The sequence below is a fragment of the Dermacentor albipictus genome, chromosome 8 (assembly GCF_038994185.2).
Source record: "Dermacentor albipictus isolate Rhodes 1998 colony chromosome 8, USDA_Dalb.pri_finalv2, whole genome shotgun sequence".
Classification (NCBI taxonomy): domain Eukaryota; kingdom Metazoa; phylum Arthropoda; class Arachnida; order Ixodida; family Ixodidae; genus Dermacentor; species Dermacentor albipictus.
In genome coordinates, this window is record NC_091828.1 from 19,401,067 (window position 1) to 19,422,959 (window position 21,893).

General features: G+C 46.7%; 1 protein-coding gene across 1 annotated transcript in view; it reads left to right on the plus strand.

The window, feature by feature from the left end:
- The window catches only part of LOC135919575 (uncharacterized), a 135,738-nt gene that overhangs the window by 93,290 nt on the left and 20,555 nt on the right, over window positions 1–21,893 (plus strand). The window contains exons 6-7 of the mRNA XM_065453492.2: window positions 5,931–6,153; window positions 7,195–7,345. Coding sequence (XP_065309564.2) covers window positions 5,931–6,153; window positions 7,195–7,345 — 374 coding nt within the window. The remainder of the gene's footprint in view (window positions 1–5,930; window positions 6,154–7,194; window positions 7,346–21,893) is intronic.

Here is a 21,893-nt window from a genome sequence, read left to right on the forward strand (position 1 = left end):
TGAGTGAATTAAAGAACAAGTGCAAGAGTCGGCTTTTATTGACAGATTCGGTGCTTCCACGGGAGCTTTTCTATAAATTCTTTCAATTTACTTGAAGTCGACGCTGATTGAGTGGAGAGATGCCGTTTTTCTGCAGAAATCAGGCATTTGTATTGGCTCAAAACCTATTCTTAGCAATATTTACCTGAGTAAGGTTGACAGCTGCTTAGAGAATGCCTTAGGTGGTAGCGTTATCAAGATATTCCGTTACGTTGATGATTACCTGATTTTCTTTAATAGGGAAGAATTCGATTCCGCTTCTACCTCAGTAAGTGAGCAATTTAAACTTTATGCTTGAGGATTAAAGTTTACCAAAGCATTTCCTCAGCGACGCGTAATTCAGTTTCTTCAAATTTTCTTGGCCTTCGAATAAAATCATGTTTGTTGGCAGTACTCACCAAGATCTTCGAAGCCGTTGCTAAACTTTCAATCCAAGCATTCCAAAGTAGTAAAAAACAGAATTGCCATGTCGTGTCTTAAGTCTTCTCTCACAAGATCCTGTATGCACAAAATGAGCGCCAGTTTTAATGCGCAGGTCCGGCGCCTATTAGAAGCAGGATCTCTTAGTGTAGCAGTGGCCACTGTGGCTGAACGCCTAAAGAAGTCGGTTTCGAGGGGGATGGACGTGGTTACAGAAAGCAGTAATAGCAATAAAATATTAGTGGCTATTCCGTACAGGCTTGAAAAAGTTGCAAGTAGATATGATGTTAATGTTGTTTTCACTGCTCCGAATAAGCTAGGTAAGATATGCGCTGCCATACAGAGGAAAAAGGAACAGGTAAAAGGCAAAAAAAGAACAGATATTTTTTCCAGTGAAGCACAATAAGAATAACAGTTTTACTGACTGTCGTATGGGTGTGGTTTACGAAATTCCCCTTAGCTGTGGCCAGTTCTACGTAGGGCAAACGGGACGGTGTATCAATCAGAGGCTAATGGAACATAAGATGTTAACCGGTGGATCGCCTTCTAATCTTTCCCTACATTGCCAATATTGTAACTGCACGCCAGAGTTAGATGAATGCGTGATATTGTACAGGCATAAGAATGAAGATACGCCTCTTATGGTAGAGGCATGGCATATCTATAATGGTGGAAGTGCGTGCGTGAGTCAGCCTTCGATTACCTTACATAAGGAAGAGATTAAATACCTTAACAGCTATCTGTCACGTAGACCGCCACATGTACCCGACTGCCACGTGGCAGTCCTGAGCTTGCGCAGGTGAGCTTTGTATCTTTCTTTTTTTCTCCTCAGTGCTCCCTCAAATTGATAGTCGGCGTTCGTGTTGTCCACTTGTCTACTCTTGTGTCCTGTCTGCACGCCTCACCTCTTTTTTGCATAGTGAATCCTTACCAACTAGCTCAGCTTTCTGTCGTTCAAAGGAGCAGACGTTCCCTTGGCACCGCGTAAATATGGTTAAACTGTCACACTACTCATCTGCAATGCAACGCTCAAGGACCGAGAGCCGAGAACGGGAAAATTACGTTGTCAGGAACCGAGGCCCGCAGCGGAGCGCCAGGACAACAGGACCAGTGCAGCGGGCACCTAGAACCGGATTGCGCATACTGGGCTTGTGCATCGAGCACGCGTTGCCTATTTTTCTTCTGCTCGTCTTTTCCAGCTGGCACAGAGGCGCAGACTGCGAGCACCGACCTTAGCGTCTCTGCTTTGCGGTGTCGGTGGGGGCTACAGGACCTCACGTCCACACGAAACAGCACACGAAACAGCAGCATGCACTCGTCGACGAGGCTGCCTTACTGGCATGCATATTCAGTGAATACGCAGGGGATATGCGCTGGGAACGCCTTAGCAGGGGTCTAGAGGTGAACGTCTCCATTTTCTGTTGGAGAACAGCACCAATGGCCACACTGGAAGCATCCACCATGATGCGAGTAGGATCGTTATCCCACGTGTGCATGAGAAGTACCAAATCGGCGACGGCTTGGTCAGCAGCCCTGAAAGCAGCTTGACTTTGGGGAGACCAGGAAATCGGTCGTTTTCGTCGTTTCGACGTCAGCTTTCAACGCATCACAAAGCCTTGCCTTGCGCTGACAACTGCTTTGTTATTCCTCCTTTAGTTTTAAAATACGTTTTGTATAGTATGTACAGGGATAATAGTTACCAAGTTGCCACGCTGTCCTCGTTCTTGCCCCTGTGGAGCAATTATCAAGCTCTCTCGGCATCCGCGGTGTTCAAGTTATGAAAGACTTTGCGCAAATATTTTTTCATAGAAGCAATTGTGCATTGACCATATGCCAGTTTTAGTGATTGAAGGTTATGTAATATCATCAATTTTTATTTTCTTATGAGAAAGTGCTGTAGATTTCGACTGCTATTTTCACTATTTATTCACCCTTTTGTTAAAACTGCGTTTTGTTGTTCTGCTGTTTATTTTTTCACGTGGGCATGCATGGCCAATTTATGTCTACCTGCTACGGTTTCAAATAAACAGGCACTATCACCCTTTTAGATATGGCACCATAAAAAGTCAATAGCAGATTTGTATTTAACATTCTTGTGGTTCATGCACTTAGCAGTTTGGAAAACGTGAGGCCTAAAGTTCGTACATTACTACCTCTGAATGACATGTCTGATGCAAGCAATATGATTAGGTTGTGACACAGCGCATGCATATTCTGTTACTGATCAAACTGCATGCAATAAACTCACTTTTGAATTAGTTTTTTCTGGGTATGTTTCCAACGCGCTGTAATCACATTAACTGCTGTTTTATTGTGCATGCACATAGACCTATACCATCTTATGAAATTTTCAAGGTCCACAACTTCTATTTTATATTGGGCTGATCTATTCTGAACAAGGGACGTATTTTTTTATAATAGCTCTCGGCAATGTCATTGTGAGCGAGGGCTTATTAGCTAGGTGATAAATGCGTTACGCGAAGGCAATATTACCACCGAAAGGGATCATCTTCGAATAGTTACCCAATTGAACATCATTACACCATTAGTCCGACACCAGCTTGCAAATGCCTGTGTTCATTGCATGAAATTCTATAAAATGAACCCTGAAGCTCTCATTCGCAAAGTTATTTAAGCTGGTACATGGGTCACAATGGTTCGACGCCATCATACAGCACACTGAATATGTTCCAGCGTGTGCTACAAACGAGTTATCCCAATATCTGGCTGTTATTTATGACCTTTTATATGCACTGCGACTTCAGCGCACATACTTCGTAGGCAGTTCCTTGTCATCCTGAAAGATCTCGCTCGTCATACGACTACAGTGCGTACACATCACAGGCTATCACACACCTTATACGTAATCTCGTTAGGCCTGCGCAACACATCGCACACATCTCGTTCACGCTCTAGGCATTCTAATACCACATCGCATAGATATCGTAGACTTCGTAGTCAGCGTAGCACATCATACGGATCTCGCACGATGTCTCGTTGAATTCTACGATGTCTTGTTGAATATGCGTAGCATTTCGTTCACTTCTCTTCAAATCTTTGCGATATGCATCCGTCTTGGACATAATTCTCATAGAAATTCTCAATTCTCAAGAATTCTCATAGAAAGAATTCTCGTGCAATTCTCATAGAAATTTTTCAAAAGGGAACAAGCACCTTTTTGAAACTCTCTCACATCTACTTGGAAGTACCATTTCAGGCATGCAAAATGCGTGTTTCTAAATCTCTCACAAATTACGCGCTCCCAGAGGTAACATATATATTATTGCACACACTGAATTCATGCCAGAAAGTACTGGAATTATCACTGTAGAATATTCCATGTGTTCGCTGTAAAAACGGTATCCACATACTGTTAAGGATTCCGTGTCATTTTCATTTTTTAGGTTTACACTGTTGTACTTTCGCTGTCTATTCATGTGTCTGCTGGTTACCTGCTGCTCATGTACACTTTTTCTATAGAGTTTAGTAGCCCATGCTGTTTTGAATGAGATTAGCATTCTTTGCTTACTTGAGCAACCTCGTGTCTGTCTGTCTGTCTGTCTGTTTGTTTGCTAGTCTGTCTGTCTGTCTGTTTGTTTGCTAGTCTGTCTGTCTGTCTGTCTGTCTGTCTGTCTGTCTGTCTGTCTGTCTGTCTGTCTGTCTGTCTGTCTGTCTGTCTGTCTGTCTGTCTGTCTGTCTGTCTGTCTGTCTGTCTGTCTGTCTGTCTGTCTGTCTGTCTGTCTGTCTGTCTGTCTGTCTGTCTGTCTGTCTGTCTGTCTGTCTGTCTGTCTGTCTGTCTGTCTGTCTGTCTGTCTGTCTGTCTGTCTGTCTGTCTGTCTGTCTGTCTGTCTGTCTGTCTGTCTGTCTGTCTGTCTGTCTGTCTGTCTGTCTGTCTGTCTGTCTGTCTGTCTGTCTGTCTGTCTGTCTGTCTGTCTGTCTGTCTGTCTGTCTGTCTGTCTGTCTGTCTGTCTGTCTGTCTGTCTGTCTGTCTGTCTGTCTGTCTGTCTGTCTGTCTGTCTGTCTGTCTGTCTGTCTGTCTGTCTGTCTGTCTGTCTGTCTGTCTGTCTGTCTGTCTGTCTGTCTGTCTGTCTGTCTGTCTGTCTGTCTGTCTGTCTGTCTGTCTGTCTGTCTGTCTGTCTGTCTGTCTGTCTGTCTGTCTGTCTGTCTGTCTGTCTGTCTGTCTGTCTGTCTGTCTGTCTGTCTGTCTGTCTGTCTGTCTGTCTGTCTGTCTGTCTGTCTGTCTGTCTGTCTGTCTGTCTGTCTGTCTGTCTGTCTGTCTGTCTGTCTGTCTGTCTGTCTGTCTGTCTGTCTGTCTGTCTGTCTGTCTGTCTGTCTGTCTGTCTGTCTGTCTGTCTGTCTGTGTCTGTCTGTGTCTGTCTGTCTGTCTGTCTGTCTGTCTGTCTGTCTGTCTGTCTGTCTGTCTGTCTGTCTGTCTGTCTGTCTGTCTGTCTGTCTGTCTGTCTGTCTGTCTGTCTGTCTGTCTGTCTGTCTGTCTGTCTGTCTGTCTGTCTGTCTGTCTGTCTGTCTGTCTGTCTGTCTGTCTGTCTGTCTGTCTGTCTGTCTGTCTGTCTGTCTGTCTGTCTGTCTGTCTGTCTGTCTGTCTGTCTGTCTGTCTGTCTGTCTGTCTGTCTGTCTGTCTGTCTGTCTGTCTGTCTGTCTGTCTGTCTGTCTGTCTGTCTGTCTGTCTGTCTGTCTGTCTGTCTGTCTGTCTGTCTGTCTGTCTGTCTGTCTGTCTGTCTGTCTGTCTGTCTGTCTGTCTGTCTGTCTGTCTGTCTGTCTGTCTGTCTGTTTGTTTGCTAGTCTGTCTGTCTGTCTGTCTGTCTGTCTGTCTGTCTGTCTGTCTGTCTGTCCGTCCGTCCGTCCGTCCGTCCGTCCGTCTGTCTGTCTGTCCGTCCGTCCGTCCGTCCGTCTGTCTGTCTGTCTGTCTGTTCGTCCGTCCGTCCGTCCGTCCGTCCGTCCGTCCGTCCGTCTGTCTGTCTGTCTGTCTGTCTGTCTGTAGCTTTATCAAGTGGTCGAAGTTGTCTACTAGCCATGTGCTGTCTGCTTTCTTGCCGAGCACACAACAAGGCTAACTGGTTATGTACCCAAATAGACATCTTGCTGCTCACTGCTGTCTGACCTAATAGACAACTTGCGCCACTATGTATATGCCCGAACAGGCAGCTTACACTCCAGCATTGTATGATATAAACATAATCATTCAAATTTTTATTCGTATTGAATTTAACGAAATCACATATGCACCGCCACTTGAGTGCTAGTCGCCTTAAGGTACATAACTGTATCCAATAGATGCGTTCCGCCTGATTTCTTTTTAAGGGGAGGTGGACCTACGTCATGTGTTTGTAACGCATTTAGCCTATTTTCCCTCTTTTCACCGAGCTCATGTACTGGCAGACAGATCAGTGAATGAAATCAAATGTTCATAAGGGGCATGGTGCGGCTGCCGCCGCCAACGTGTCGTGGCGCAGCAATCGAACAGATGCCCCTGCTGTGCGTGATGGGCGAGAAATTCCGCTCACCCAAAGTGTTCCCGGATGATGGCATCTGCGACTACATCTTCTTCGACTCACTCTTCAAGAGCGACCGCAACTGGCTGTCCCGACCGGCCACCTACAGCTACACACTGAGTACTTTCCTTAACGACCACCGTCCCTATAGAAGCACGACCCTCGGAGTTGGCTTCGCGTACAAGTGAGCAGCTGCGGCGTCCTTTAACGACTTAAGCCGTTATGCTCCGATGATTTCTCTAGGGACCATAATGTTTTGCCAGAAATATTGGTCATCTAGAGAAGCAAGCAAGAAAACTAGAATTCTCGGAAATGTGTGTGTTAGCTTTACTAATTATGCATAATTCGTCGACTTTGTGCCCAAGGAGAATACGGCTCCCCATTCCTCGTCCTTGTCCACACATGGCATTACGCTTGAGTTGTTCCGCTAAAGATTTATGATATGCTGCTTAATGCAAAAAATTCACCTTGTGTGGCAAAAATCAGCAAGTAATGTGTGGCTATAGTTGAGACCAATGTAATTGTGAGTTATGCAGTCTGCAGAAGCACATAGATGCAACACATTGTTTCGTTGCTAGGTTATTAGAAAAACCTTCCCTTCATGACCAAAATCTTTAACGGGACTTCATTTTTCCCGTCTTGTACAAACCACAGGCACGCGGTAGAACATAATCACTTCATTAAAAAAAATTGGACCAGGAAGCAATAAAACTGACACTAAATGGAGACAAACCAGTTTACAGTGTTTAATTGTTCTTTTGAAAGTCTGTTGGTTATTTCGCGGCAGGAGGTGGTATATTAAAGGAAAAGAATCTTCTACAGTTTCTCGAATTAGCTCCAGAACTTTGTCGGCCGGCACGCCTGTACTACGCACTAGTTAGATAGTTTTTTTTTTTCGTTTATGTACCGCTGTGCCACCGTAAATTTCACAGACTTTCTAAATTCAGTATTTAGCTCTATTCGAGCACTATATAGCTCAACTTTACCGATTAAAAGACTGACTCCATTAAAGATCTATGACATGACAACGAGAGGGCACAGGAAATTCAAGGTGACGGCGGCACCCGTCTTTCGCTTTTGCGTCTTGCCAGGCGTTTGCTAAGCCATTGGAAAATCATTTTCTTTCACTCTGCACCATTCAGTCCGGCTCGTTAAAGCTGACTGCCCGTGTGACTTGGCATTCGCCTGACAATTCCTTGGCTCCTGCTGCGTGTCACTTCTGCAGCAACTTGGCGACAGCGGAGGATGACTTGAAAAGGAGAAACCCGAATCCGCTCGCACTGTTCTGGAGCAGGGGCATTTGCCACGCGGGGATCTTGGACACTCCCGTCATGACGTCCAGAAACCAGACACTGGCGGCCGTTGCCACACTCAAGGTAATCGTTCCAAATCTCACACCGCACGTGGCTTGGAATGCCAGAAGAATGTGTGGATGGATTTGGTTTGAACGCTAATGCGGAGAAAATCGTTCATCTAATGCATTTACTGCTGTGAAGTAATCAGCTTGGGTTGGCCTAAGGGACAATTGATGTATCTTGGAAAACAAAGTGGAGCTTCTTTGCAAGTTTGAATAGCGAAACTCTATAGGCACACGAAGACAAAAACATTTAAAACTAATTCTTACATCTCTTGAAGAAAATTTGGATAGACGCCACAGCCACGGGAGCTCGGCGGCTAAATGGCGTACTGCTGCTTAACGTGGAATTGCATGTTCCATACCGGACTTAGTTGGCTTCATTCTGTTGGGCGCGAAATGCAAGAACTGCTCGCGTACGATGACCTGCTCGGACGTTAATAAACTCAGGTGGTGGAAGGAAATTTATAGGTTGAAAGGAAGCTTGAGCTCGGGTTCAACTCCGACGCGGTCTATTCAAGCACATGTAAAACGCAAAAACGCTTTTCTGATATAACCCTCGACCAATTTTAATAAATTCGTTGCATTTAAGAGATAAAGCGGAGTTCTAGTGACGGAAGCAGAATTTCAATATAGGGCCTCAATTTTATTGAAAATATTTATAAAAATTGGAAAGTTCGAAAGAATAGAAGCACGAAGTTTACACGCTAATAGCTCTACATAAAGAATAGATATCGTGGTTCTGTAAATGGCATCCATTAGATCATTCAGAGCGGACCAATTCAATATGTCAATTTATATCCTGCATGAATTTGTTACGTTTTGCACAAGGGTTCTGCAGAAGCTGCATTTCTAGATTACTAATATTTCCAAGAATCATGTGTGACATGTCAGTTTTCTCAGCTTTAGCTGTGCTATTAGATGCAATCCACAGAATTGCGATATCTTTTTTCATTGCTGAGTTACGCAGTTATAAACTTGATAGTTTCGTTTTCAGGAAACTTGCAATTTTTTGCGATTTATAATAAAAAATTGACGGCTTAATTCGAAAATTCGAAACCAGCAGTCACTATATTTGATGTTCTTCTTTTAAATTCAACAAACCTTGTCAAATTTGGTGCAGTGGTTGCCAAGGAAAACGAATTCTCGTTTTACATGTATTTAGATAACAGCAACCGAGCTATAGCTTCCTCACAAAGAAAGAACGCCATGTCGCGATGATAACTCCACCATAGCCCATTTACAAGAAGCGAATAATTGTCATCCACCTGGCAGCTATAGCCATAGAGTTTATAAATAAATACCCTAGAGGGAATTGTGGCGCTAGTGTCTGCTGGGGCTCTCATGAGCGTTGCCTCAACCTACGTGGGAATGATGGGAAGTACAGGCTTCGGATTGACTTCGACCTTTAGACTAGTGGCGTTTGCTGGCGACGCAGTAAACCAAGCTATACTCACATATTATAGTGTATAATGTTATTTTATTTCTGCAGTACGGTATATATTCTACAAGACTCTACATAAACTTTGTATGAGTTTGAGATGGAAACACGGTTTACTATGGTTTATGACCAGGGCACACCAGGGTATGTATGCTTGTGCGATTCTACTCCCGATATAACGCCAGAGAATAATAATTTATTTATTTTTGCAACAGAAATAACAACCATGCATGTACTTATACAAAAATACTCATCAAGTATTTATGGAAATAAAAATGTTGTATTGTGAGAAAGTGTTCCGCCTTTGAGCAGAATGCTACAAGTGCTGCTGCGACGCCAGCTCGCTGTGAACGCGAGACTTTTCTCGCACACGACAGGCACTTCCGAACTCTCTCGCTCTTCCGAAAGGCTCCGTCGGCTGTCACGACTGCTGAACATTTTCAAGTACTTTTAAGCACATCTGCTGCAGTGCTAGCTAGGACGCTAGTGGCATCCTACGAGTATGCTTCATCACATTTTATATGGACGTACCTCTTCCGAAGCGTTATGGCGTGGCTTTTCACTTACCCATTTTGCGACACTAGACTACAGCCAGGAAGCAGCAAACTTTCCTACCACAAGTAAGTTTGTTTTCTCAATGTCCTAAAACACTCATTTCAATGAGCAAATAAACGAGCAGTGCATAATGAAGCCCTCAATAAAATTTCATTGTCAAGCCACTAGAAGTACAACTGTCCATATCTTATATCAGTAGTGCCTTATTTTCTTATTCTGAAGTTTCATAAATCACGTAACACTACAGCGCCAACCCAACACACTTAACAAACCAAAGTCCCAACGGTCAAAGCATGTTCTTTCATCGTTTGCGATGCCGTCGCTTTCTCGTCGGGGCTTTGACACCACACCGCGACACAAACATCGTCCCAGCCGCTGGCCCAGCACGCTATCACCACTTCGAGCAACATAACAAAGGCAGAGAGCTTTGCGTTGCACTGTCCCACTGCAAGTTATCGCAATGGCGCTTGAAGCGAAACGAAAAAGTCCGAGAAAATACTTGTAGACTAGTTTGCCAGTCAACCAAATCCAATCTGAAGCCTGTACTTCCCATCATTCCCATGATGGTTGAACGATCGCAGCGCCAGATTTCCCTGTAGTTATACTAATATGAAACTCTATGGCTATAGCCGTTGAGGTAGAAAGGGAACCTACACAGATTGAACAGAAAGAAAGCTTCGCAGTTGACCTGGATTTCTTCTTGGCGTGGAGGTTGAAGCTGACACAACGCTTACCTAGGTAGCCGCACTGCCCTCTGTCCTAAGGGAAGGGAAAGGGGAGCAGAATGAAAATGCACCCAACTTGCAGATTTCCGCTGAACAAGTTTGCGAAAACCCGTTTTGCTTATGGTAATACTCCACGCCGGTATATAAAGGTGAGGTCCATGTGTGTTGGTATTATGAGAACACACATCGGCAAGTCATCATCACTGTCAGCCGTAGGCTTAAAGCCGGCGTGCACAAAGCAATTTTGAATTATGTTGCGCTGGGTTGCCATCCATGCCACGGCAATCATTTGTAGGGCCATGAACAAGTCTACTTTGGTCTCCCGCCCGGTGTCAATAATCGGCAACAGTCTCTGAATCAACCGCTGCCGATATGCACTTTTCACACTGTGAATGGTGCCTTGGTGTAACGGCTGAATAAAAGCAGTACAGTTTGGGGGGAAGAAGCGAACTTTCACATTTTCCAACTCAACGCCCTCAACATTATGCGCTGAACAATTGTCAATAAGCAAGCGCACCTTGCAGTTTTGGACCTTCATATCGCGGTGGAAAGCTATGATTCAATCACGAAAGATGGCCCGCGTCATCCAGGATTTCCTGTTTGCTAAATAACTTACCGGCAAGCTCTTACCGGTTGCCTTTGCAGCAGCGAGGCCTCGCGCTCTTGCCGATAACGAGCGGGCAACGCTTGTCGGTGCCATCCAAGTTACTGCAGAGAAGCAGAGTCACAGACTTCTTGATGTGCTTTCCTCCGCTGCATGGTTGGCCCTTCATATCCAGCGTCTTTGTGGACAGCAGCTCATAAAAGAGTCCTGTTTCATCTGTGTTGTAGATGTCGGACGGGGCATACTCTTTCTCTATGTCCGGCAAAGCAGATGACGCTCAAGTCGCTGCACCATTAGCGTATCAAGCAGCAGATTCGGCGCACAACACTTTCGCAATGATGTGGTGTCGGGCCCTGAAGCGGGTCAGCCAACCTATGCTTGCCTTAACATCGTCGATTGCAAGCATGGAAGCATCGTTCAGTGCCTTTTGCTGCAGCACGCTTCCGCTGATTGGCATTTTCTTGGCACGCATGTCGAGGAACCATGTAAACAACGCCTTCTCAAGATCCTCGTGTGCACCTTGAGTCAACTTCTTCCGTTTGGCGGACGCTCCCGCAGAAAGAGCACTGGTGATCGGCTCCTTCGACTTCAAAATCGTCGACAGCGTGCTGTTGGAGATGCCGAGCTCTGCTGCAACGTCTCCTTTCTTTCTGCCGCTCGAAGCCTCGCTGATGATTCGCGCCTTCACCTCCAAGGAAAGAAACTTCCGCTTTGTCGCCATGCTGGCCGAGCGCACAAGCACAAATGAAAATCTGCGTCGCCGCGTTGCCATATGGCGTTGCGCCAGCGATCACATTACCTAGGATGGATACAAATTGGCTGTGGCTCCCGCTTGACAAAGTTGGCCGGCGTCTTGACGCAGGCGGCTAGCCACATCGTCATAACCACAAAACAATGGCGCCCCTCCATGAGTTTGTTTATCGGCGGCGGTGCAGTGGGCGCACGTTTTCGGTGCACCTAAGGGGTGTGGGTGTTCGAAAAATTGCAGGCGATTGGGGTTATGTTTATTTTATCGCAAAACAAATTTTAAAGCCCAGCTCAACCGACCGAAAATTTCGTTGAAGTGAAAACAAGCCCGAAAAACTGTTCGGTGTTGCGAGAACTTTCTTGCATTGACTTTTATGGCTAGCTGACGGGGAATCAGAAATATTTTGTGGAAGCGAAAACTTCGTTGAAGCGACGTTCGTTGTAGCGGGATTCGACTGCAGCAATAGATGGCGTTACGTGCCAGTACTTCCTACACAGCGCCCCCCCCCGCACACACTGAGAAAAAGTGTCCTTAAGCAGTCCCTTTTACAGGCTATGACCTAGCATTCGTTAGTTGGCTTCGTCCCTGCAGTGTAGATGATGTATGTGAAGCGTTGAGTCAGCGTGTGTTGCTTCGTGGCTTCAAGCACACCTGGACGAGATGAGTCAGATGCCGGCGACCATGTATGGATTCCACCAGCACCGAAGCACCCAAGACATCCTGATACAATTACACGAACTAGTGATTCAAAGAGCACCGAGTCACGCGCCCCGGGGTATACTGGCTTTGGACCTCAAGGTGGCCTTCGACAACGTGTCCCACGCCAGCGTGCTCGAGAACCTGTGCAAGACGGGGTGTGGCCGCAAGACCTACGGCTATATTAATGATTTCCTAACCAAGAGAACGGCAACTATCCGGATAGAAAACGAACGGTCAGAGCCTGCGGAGCTCGGACAAGGGTACCCCACAGGGGTCGGTCCCGTCGCCTCTGCTTTTCAACCTGGCCCTCCTGTCCCTGCCCGAACTACTGAATCACATCAAGGGCGTGGACCACGCGTTCTATGCCGATGATATAACGGTGTGGACGAACCGCGCTGGGTCCGATGCCTGGGTGGAGGAAGCCCTGCGGAGAGCGGCAACGACCATCCACGATTATGCCATGACCTGCGGTCTGAGCTGCGCTCCACAAAAATCGGAGCTGCTCATGGTACAGCCCGGAAAACTAAAGAAAGAGCCGCCGCCGAACATAATTATCACCATCCACGGCACAGAGATCAAGCCAATGCAGCAAATCCGGATACTGGGCCTGCTGTTGCGCAGCGATGGCAAGGCGCATGCAGCCGTCAACAAAATCAAGACCACATCAGAGCAGGTCCTGAGCATGATCCGGAGAGTCACCAACCGGAACAGGGGAATCAAAGACGCACTGCGCCTGGTGTAGGCATTCGTCGTGTCACGCGTAACGTACTCCACCCCGTACCTCCAGCTTGCGAAGTTGAACCGCGAGATGCTGAACGCGACGATAAGGAAAGCAGTCAAACTCGCCATGGGCATCCCACTCTACTCGTGAACGCAGAAGCTGCTGGAAATGGGTGCCCACAACACGGTGGAAGAGCTGGTGGAAGCACACCTATCCCACCAGAGAGTAATGCTGAGCCAGACAGAACACTGTCGGGCCGTCCTACGCAAGATAGGATGGCAAATTAACAGCAACCGACAACGGAGCCGCTCCCCACAACGTGGAGAGACATTATTAAGACCAAACCCCTCCCCCGGAACATGCAGCCGGGGAGAAACGACGGGAGACGCTCTGCGCGGGTCAAGGCACTGCCTCGACAGCTGGAAGAGGCCCCCGAGGTTCTCTACGCGAACACCTCCCTTCCCAAGCACGGAACCAGAGCAACGGTGGTCGTCACCACCATCGATAAACTGGTCACAGGCGCGTCGATACGGACGACGAATACAGCCGAAGCGGAAGAAGTGGCCGTGGCCCTCGCACTCGCACAACCGGGAGTGAGGACCGTGGTCACAGACTCCCAGACCGCCCACGCAAGCTGCCGCAAGGGAAACATCTCTCCCGCGGCACTAGCGATCCTCACTAAATGCAAATCACCAAGCTCGTGTGGGTCCAGGCTCACTCGCAAGTGGAAGGCAACGCACTCGCCGACCACTATGCCCGAGAACTGTAAATCCGGGCCGACGACGAGCCAGAGCTACCACACGCCGTAACAAGTTACAAAGAAATCATTCATATGTACAGAAGTGGCAGAAGTAGGCTCAGCCTCAGCCGCAACAGGATCCGCAACTCAGCCGCATGCAGCAAGCGATCGTGCGACGCATGTAAGCGGGGTCGCTAGCGCATCCCGTGCTCTTGCACAAGATGTTCCCAACAAAGCATGACACTTCATACCCGTTTTGCAGACGATCAAAAGGCACTCTAGCACACATCCTTGCAGAGTGCATTAAGCTCAAGAACCCCCCACCCTCCCCAGCCTCCACCCCACGAGCGATGGGAGACCTTGTTCTCCAGCCCCGACCTACCGACCCAGCTCGCGCTGGCAGCTAGGGGCCAGGAACTGCTGGACGCATATGGGACTTGAGAAGAAGGCTCCAGCCTATCTGGTGCCAGCGTGCACCAACCTTTGCTAAGGGCTCAGTATAAAAGTTGATTCTCTCTCTCTCTCTTTGTCAAATTGCTGTAGGATCCACTGCGAGCATGATGCCTCCCGGTCGTCTGCCCAGTCGCAAGTAGCTGCGTGGTCGCCACCAACGTGTGTACAGTTGGTGTGGCGATGCCTCGGACACCACCTCGGGCACCACCTCGGGCCTCCAAGTCATTGTGGTCACTGCCGACGCGGGAGCAGTGCCTGTAAGAGTGGGTCCCTAGTCCTCAAGGGTTGGGCATCGGTGAGATGTATCGGAACGCCTTACCATCTTAGATGTGGCATCTATGGGAGGAAAAGCTTCCACGGAAAACACCGTTATCCGCTACTGATCTTAGCAAAGGAGAGCAGAAAACATAAGCCAAAGCTCACCGAGGATTCGCAACGGCTATACTTTGCTGCCCGGATAGAATAAGGAGGTCGGCATGGCACTATTACTTGCCCATGAATATGTCGTCATTTTACCCTCGAACACAAATTTGAATCTATTGTAGTTGGTATAGTGCACATGAAGAGGGAGACAGTCCCGACAAAGGCCTTGTCTTGGGGCCTATATGCTTCTCTCCAAACCGTCAATCCTTCACTACCAACAAGCGTAGAAACTAACAGATGCAACATGTTTTGTTTTTTCATCTGTGGTTTGAGAGCTTCTTTCCCGGGGATGTTTTGCCAGCAACCTTCTACTTCCCTGCGTGCTTAGTTGGACCTTCGAGCAGTTCATGCACGGTTGCGCATTAACACATGGGTGCGTTGTGCTTTTTTTCACTGAAGCCTCGCTTGATCAGATGGCATTGCTCGGCACACGTGGACAATAGGCGTATGAAAATGTAATGGCTGCTGGGGCTGACATTGTACGACTAGGGCATTAATAGCGCGTTCAGAATCCAGCGTAGCATTAAAACAAAAGATACCAAACAGCTGCTTCTGCTTGTCTGATCTGTGCAGAGATTTGCTGCTGAGCTGTCGCAGATCCGAACTCCTTCCAAGGCACTGCGGACATCGAACAAACATTTTTGTGACCGCTCACAACGGCGCATGCACTACGCATCTTCTTCAGAAGACAGCGACTCAGTCCGATGAAGCGCACACTCCTGGCTTTCAACGTGTCCGCCCTGTGTGCTGTCACCATCGTTGTGACTAAGGCGAATAGCCTCATATTGGCGGTATTTTGGAGTCGCTTTTTAGTCGAGTATAGCTGCGCTCTTCACACGACATTGCTGCAGCCACGCTCTGGGCTCGAGCTCTCCGCAGCGCATTCCTGTCGACCGTAGTGATTACGGGCACCTGCTTTGTGACTGGGTCAGGGGAGAAGACTGATCGCATGCACCACCTCGGGCTTCGCATCCATCTTCAAAGTTATGACACCGCAACTGCACTCCTCGGACGAATTTACTGATATCAGTGTAATCACTCAATATGCTCCATTTTCTTCAACGAAAACACAGAACGACACATTTAAGATGCGTGCGATAACAAAGGTTTGAGAGCAAAGGAAAAAATGACAAGAATACCGCGTTTCCTGTTTCTTGCCTACGGCTTTCACAAATACCTCAAGAACAATCTGGAAGTACAAAATACAGAGGGCTCATCCGGCTTCTCCAATCTCTAACTACCTTGTCATTCGCATCAGCAAGCCCATAAACGACGCACGTTGGGCGCCGCTGCAGAAATTCTTCTGCATGGGTACGTGAGTTCAGTAGACAAGACAAGCGTTTAAACAAACCCGTATCTATATAACAAGGTCAATAAGACCCATTACGCAATAAGCAGATTTAGCGTTCAGTTCAAAAATATACAAAGCGTCATAACAGCCCCGTGTTACAGAAGAATCAACCACCGCATTTGTTTTCTGTGCGCCGCCGTCGTCCCGTGGCCACCTATATCCGCTGTTCGCGCGGTGTTCGTTCCTTTAGGTCCCTGTTAGTAAAGTGTCATTATTAACATTACAAAAAAGCTATAATTAATACGATAGATGATGTGACATGCCAACAATCCATGCAATACATACATATATACGCGCAGCCTCTACTACTTTGAACTATATCGCTTGAGCGTTGACCGCACGCAGTATCCGCGCCTTACAACAACGATAATGCGAGATCGGGAGTACTACGCGCAGGCGCACAAACCGGCACTGGCGCAAGCCTCGCCAACCACACTGTTCCTTTCAAGACGATGCACGCCCTTTCATAATGCCTGTGTTAGCATCTTCAAATAAAAGAAGAGGGAAAACAAAATCGGTGTCGCCTAAACAATGCGCGCGACTGAAAGTCGCCATCTACCGATGCATGTCTCCTTATCTTTCCTGTTACTGCAGCCAAAAAAAGTGGGCGAAGCTGATGCGCAAGGAAAGCGGGATAAAAATAATAGGCAAGAAGGATGAGTTGTAGGGAATGTGAACCATTGCATTTGTCTCTTTGCTACATTTGAGAACAAAAGTTATCATCATCATTATCATCATCGCCATCAGCCCAAACGCATTCCTCCAATGCAGGGCGAAGGCCTCTCCTTGCGATCTCCAATTACCCGTGTCTTGCACCAACCGATACCAACAAGCGCCCGCGAATTTCTTAATTTCATCACCCCACCTAGTCTCATGCCGTCCTCGACTCCGCTTCCCTTCTCTTCGTACCCATTCTGTAACCCTACTTGTCCAACGGTTATCAATTATATATTGACTGTTCGAATATTCGCTATACCCTTTTGCTCTCTGACAAAACCGCTCTCTTTCTGTCTCTTAACATTATACCTAGAATTCTTCGTTCCATCGCTCTTTGTGCGGTCCTTAACATGTTCGCAAGCTTCTTTGTCAGTCTCCAAGTCACTGCCCCATATGTTAACACCAGTAAAATGCACTGATTGTACACCCTCCTCTTCCATGATAATGGTAAGCTTCGAGTCAGGAGCTGACAATGGCTCCCGTATGCGATCTGACTCATTTTTAATCTTCTGTGAATTTCCTTCTCGTGATCAGGGTTCCCTGTGATTAATTGACCTTGGTAAACGTACTCCACAGACTCTAGAGGCTGACTGATGATCCTCAACTCTTGTTCCCTTGCCCGGCTATTCATCATTATCTTAGTCTTCTGCATATTTGTCTTCAACCCCCTCTTACACTCTGTATGTCAAGGTCCTGAATCATTTGTTGTAACTCCTCTGCAGTGTTGCTGAATAGAACAATGTCATCCGGAAACCGAAGGTTGCTGAGGCATTCACCGTTGATCCTTACTCCTGAGCCTTCCTAGCTTAGTAGCTTGAATACTTCTTCCAAGCACGCAGTGCATAGAATTGGAGAGAGAAGTGGTTCTTGAGGGGAAGGAGAAAAGGCTAGCGCTATTTTCTGCAACCCATGCGGGATTGCAGAGATCGTGTCTCCTTGTCTTATCCCTCTCATATAGATACCTTCCTTCTTGTCCAGGTATCTGTGGAAGACCTGTAGATACTTTTCAAGACATTTACATAGCCAGTCCGTACTCCTTGATTACGCAATGTCTCTATGACTGCTGGCATCTCTACTGAATCAAATGCCTTTTCGTAATCTATAAAATCCATATAGAGAGGTTGATTTTACTCTGCGTGTTTCTCGATTACCTGAATAAAAACATGGACGTCATCCATTGTACAATATCCGTTCCTGAAGCCAGCGTGTTCCTTTGGTTGGCATAAGTCGAGATGCCCTTATTCTTTTGCAAATTATCTTGGTGAATATTTTATATAATACCGGGAGTAAGCTAATGGGCCTATAATTTTTCAATTGTTTATCTTCCTTTTTGCGGATTAGTACAACGTTTGCATTATTCCAGCTTTCTCGGACCTTTGCAGTCAATAGGCAGTTCGTATACAGAGCAGTGAGTTTTCCAAGCATTAGCTCTCCACCATCTTTGATTAAATCGACTGTTATTCCATCTGCGTTCTTCTCCGTTTCATGTCTTGCAAGGGCCTTCTGACCTCACGACCAGATTTAGGAGGAGTTTCTGTATCACGCTACATTACTGCTTCGAATGGAGGCATTCTGACTCCTCTGGGTACTGTACAGGTCAGTATAGAATTCTTCCGCTGCTGTTACTATACCTTCGAGATTGCTGATGATATTACCTCGCTTATTTGTCAGTGCACACATCTTGATTGGTCCTATGCCAAGTTTGATTCTCACTGATTTCAGGCCGCGTTCCTTTTTTGTGGCTTCTTCAGTCTTTCTTAAGTTACAATTTTGAATATCCCTTATTTTCGCCTTGTTGATCAGGTTTGACAGTTCTACCAATTCTATCTTCTCTTGAGTTGGGCGCTCTGATTATTTGTCTTCTTTTATTAGGTCATTTGTTACTTGGGAGAGCTTGCCTACTGGTTGCCTTCGCGCGTTGCCTACCACTCCAATTGCTGCCTCTCAAGCCAGCCTAGTTACGGTTTCATTCATCACCTCTATGTCATCGTCATCTCTGTGTTCTAAAGCTGCATATTTGTTGGCAAGTACCAGCCTAAATACGTCTGCTTTTACCCTTACTGCCTCTAGGTTAACCTGCTTTTTCTTTACCAATTTTACTCTTTCTCTCCTTAAACTGAGGTCAATCCTAGCCCTCACTAATCTATGATCACTGCACTTTATCCTACCTATCACTTCGACATCCTGCACTCTGCTTGGATCGGCAGCATGTATGAAGTCAATTTGATGTCTTGTCTCACCATTAGGAATTTTCCAGGTCCACTTTCTGTTCCTACGCTTCCTGAAGAAAGTGTTCATTATTCGCAGCTTATTTCTTTCCGCGAATTCTACCAACATATATCCTCTAGTGTTCTAGAGTCGACGCCGTAGTTGCCAATTGCTTCTTCACCAGCTTGCTTTTTCCATACTTTTGCATTGAAGTCGCTATTACTGCAGTATACTGAGTGTGCACCTTTCTCACCGCTAATTGGACATATACATAAAACTGATCTACTTAATCGTCATCGCAACAGGATGTTGGAGCGTAGGCTTGTACTACCTTTAATCTAGAGCTCTTATTAAGTTTGATTACGACTACTGCTACCTTCTCATTACTGCTGTAGAATTCGTCAATGTTGCCCGCTTTATCATTATGGATTAGGAGTCCTGCCCCGTATCGCTTCTTATGTGGGAGACCTCTATAGCAGAGGACATGGCCGTTATTCAGCATTGTATAAGCCTCACCTGTTCTTCTAATCTCACTAAGACCGATGACATCCCAAACAATCTCTCATAGTTCCTCAAGGAGCCTTGCTAAGCTAGCCTGACTCGAGAGGGTTCGGGTGTTAAACGTAGCAAGGGTCAGTTTCCATTGGTGGCCTGTCCGGACCCAGAGATTCTTAGCACCCTCTACTCTGGATACGGGAAGCCGCAGCTTCGGGGACCACAGACCGGAGAGGGGACGGTCGTGAGCTGGCCAGCGACGACTGCAGCTCCTGAGCCTCGAATGCGTCGCCGTGGCTGCGTTCAGCAGCCCCGGTCCAACCCCCCGCTGCCGTAATCAGTTGCTGTCCCGTGCCACGAAGGCAATCGCCTGGCCGCATCAGCGGCACAACGGCTGACTGCCCCAGACCGCGTTCGGTGCCACACGGGTCTCTGCAGAAGACTATAACCTCATCGCTCTAGACGGAGGTCGACGCCCACGCTGCGTCGGAATCACGCAGGCCAACGTCCTTTGCCACACTGAGCCGGAGTCCGACACGACTGGCGACGGTCAGAACGTTCGTTCGCTCGTGAGCTCGCGTGGGTTCGTCGAGCATAGGAACAATAAGTAGTTGAGGGCTTGTTGTTTGTTCTTTATGTGTATAGCTAGTTTTTGGAGTGTCTCGTGTGTGTATAGTGTTTATAGTGTGCCAGGGCAGTTTGCTGTTTGTTTGTTTCTTTTCTTTCGTTATTTTGTCTTTGAGATAAACGTTTTTAACATATTTGATATGTGTCTCTGTCCATTTCTGGAGCGATGAAATTCCTGACAGATGGGCCGCCCGAGCAATGCGGTTCTGAGCCTAGCCCAAAGCAGACGACCTTGAGAGTTCCTAGGTGTCTTCGGCCTTTCTACAGCTTTGGACAGCGCTCACAGCACAGCTAATGAGAAGGAAGAAAATGGGGGAACTGGCCCCTTAGTTTCCTGGGAGAGCTGCGGGCCTATACGCTAGGAAGTCAGGTATGATGTGCCTCATTTAAGCTACAGTAGTGCCGTCTTCGAACAGTCTGACATGATTTGTAGATTTCGCGCGTGGAAGCAATTCACGGCCCTGGTGCCACCACGCTAGCAATATAATTTGCGGCAATACAAAAAAAAACATGCAATGAAGTGTAGCTGCAAATGTAGACGAAAGAACGGAGGCACATACAATCGTTTTGATGAGATGAAAATTTACCTAGCTTTACAAGTGGGGTCGTTACGTGCTTATTCCTTATTCATTGCGTGAATACTATAAAACTTTCGCGTCACTTTTCTCTGTTCCTCTTGTGCGGAAATTTGGCATCATCAAAGAAAGCCCGTTATGTCAGCGCTTCCTAATTTGCTGCGGGTAAATTCTTGAACGTTTGTAGTGTTATGGGGTGTGCAGTGCTAACATCTATCCATGTATTAGGTTATCCGAATACTTTTGCGAAATCTGTATTGTGAGCCTTATCATTAATCTTATCTTATCATCAATATGTGTATAATGTGAGCTTTATCATCAACCTTTTAAAAAAAGACAAACAATTTGAAGCGCTATAAGAAGACTGCAGCTTGCGCTGTGTTTTCCAGATTCGATTATGCCTCCTCGGATGCGGACGGTAAAAAGAGAGCGCGTCAGTCGCAAAGTCGCCGTCTGGCCGCCCTCAAGTGCCTTGAAAGAACTGACGTGACCATTGCCAGAATAATTCAGGCTTTTCGTGAGCAACATCATATCAGTGAAGCCCCTCGGAATTTGAAACGCAATACAAGCAAAGACGGGCACCGAGTGCTTGTTGCTGTGGCCTACCATGCGCCCTTTGCGACCGCAGGTCAACTGAGAAAAGCTGTAGGTGTAGACGTGACCATTGAGACGGTGTGCAGAGTACTTCGAGAAACTGGTTTGAGAAATTGAGCTGCTGCCCAGAAGTCGTAACTGTCTGCGGCTTCTATTGTGAAAAGGCTGCAGCTTGCCCGCGATCACCTCCAATGGACGATGGATGGTCGGCAAGCTGCAGTTTTCATGGAAGAGTCAGCGATTTGCACAGAATGGAGCCCGAAGGTTAGAGTATACCGCCTAGCTTTTACAAGGTACTAAGGGAGAAGATTGTATTCTTAGTTTCACAGCACTGCGACGTCTAAAAATAGAATGTCAACGACAAATAGTGCAGCGTCACAATTTGACTGTTGGCCCCATACGTAAATGTTCGACGTGTAAATGGCATCATGCAATTTTAACTACAAGTAAATGTCCCTGTACTTGTCTTAGAGAACTGAAGGGATGTAGGGGCTTAGGAGTTTTGAGCAAACTACTCAAGACGATGGGATTGCGTCGCACATAAAGTCGCACGTCGCACGGAAAAGCTATTCCAGCCAAGCCCCTTTTATTCCTCTTTCTTTTGTCGCTGATAATTTCCTGTCTTTTCTCTTCCTCCCATTGCTTTGTTGACGGGTTTTTATCGTGGTAGTAGAATTATGCGATATGATTGTGCGATAAGGATAATATATGTTTGTGGGAGCATGTCACTGGGTGCAGACACGCGGAGTTCAGCAAAGCTTTGAATGCATGTTGATGAATCAATGAAATGAAGCAAGGCTATTGCATTATCATTTAGTTTAACAATTGCACTTCGTTTCTTAACAAAAAATCAAGTGTTTTTGTTGAACTGATACTGCCCTGAAAAATACGTTTT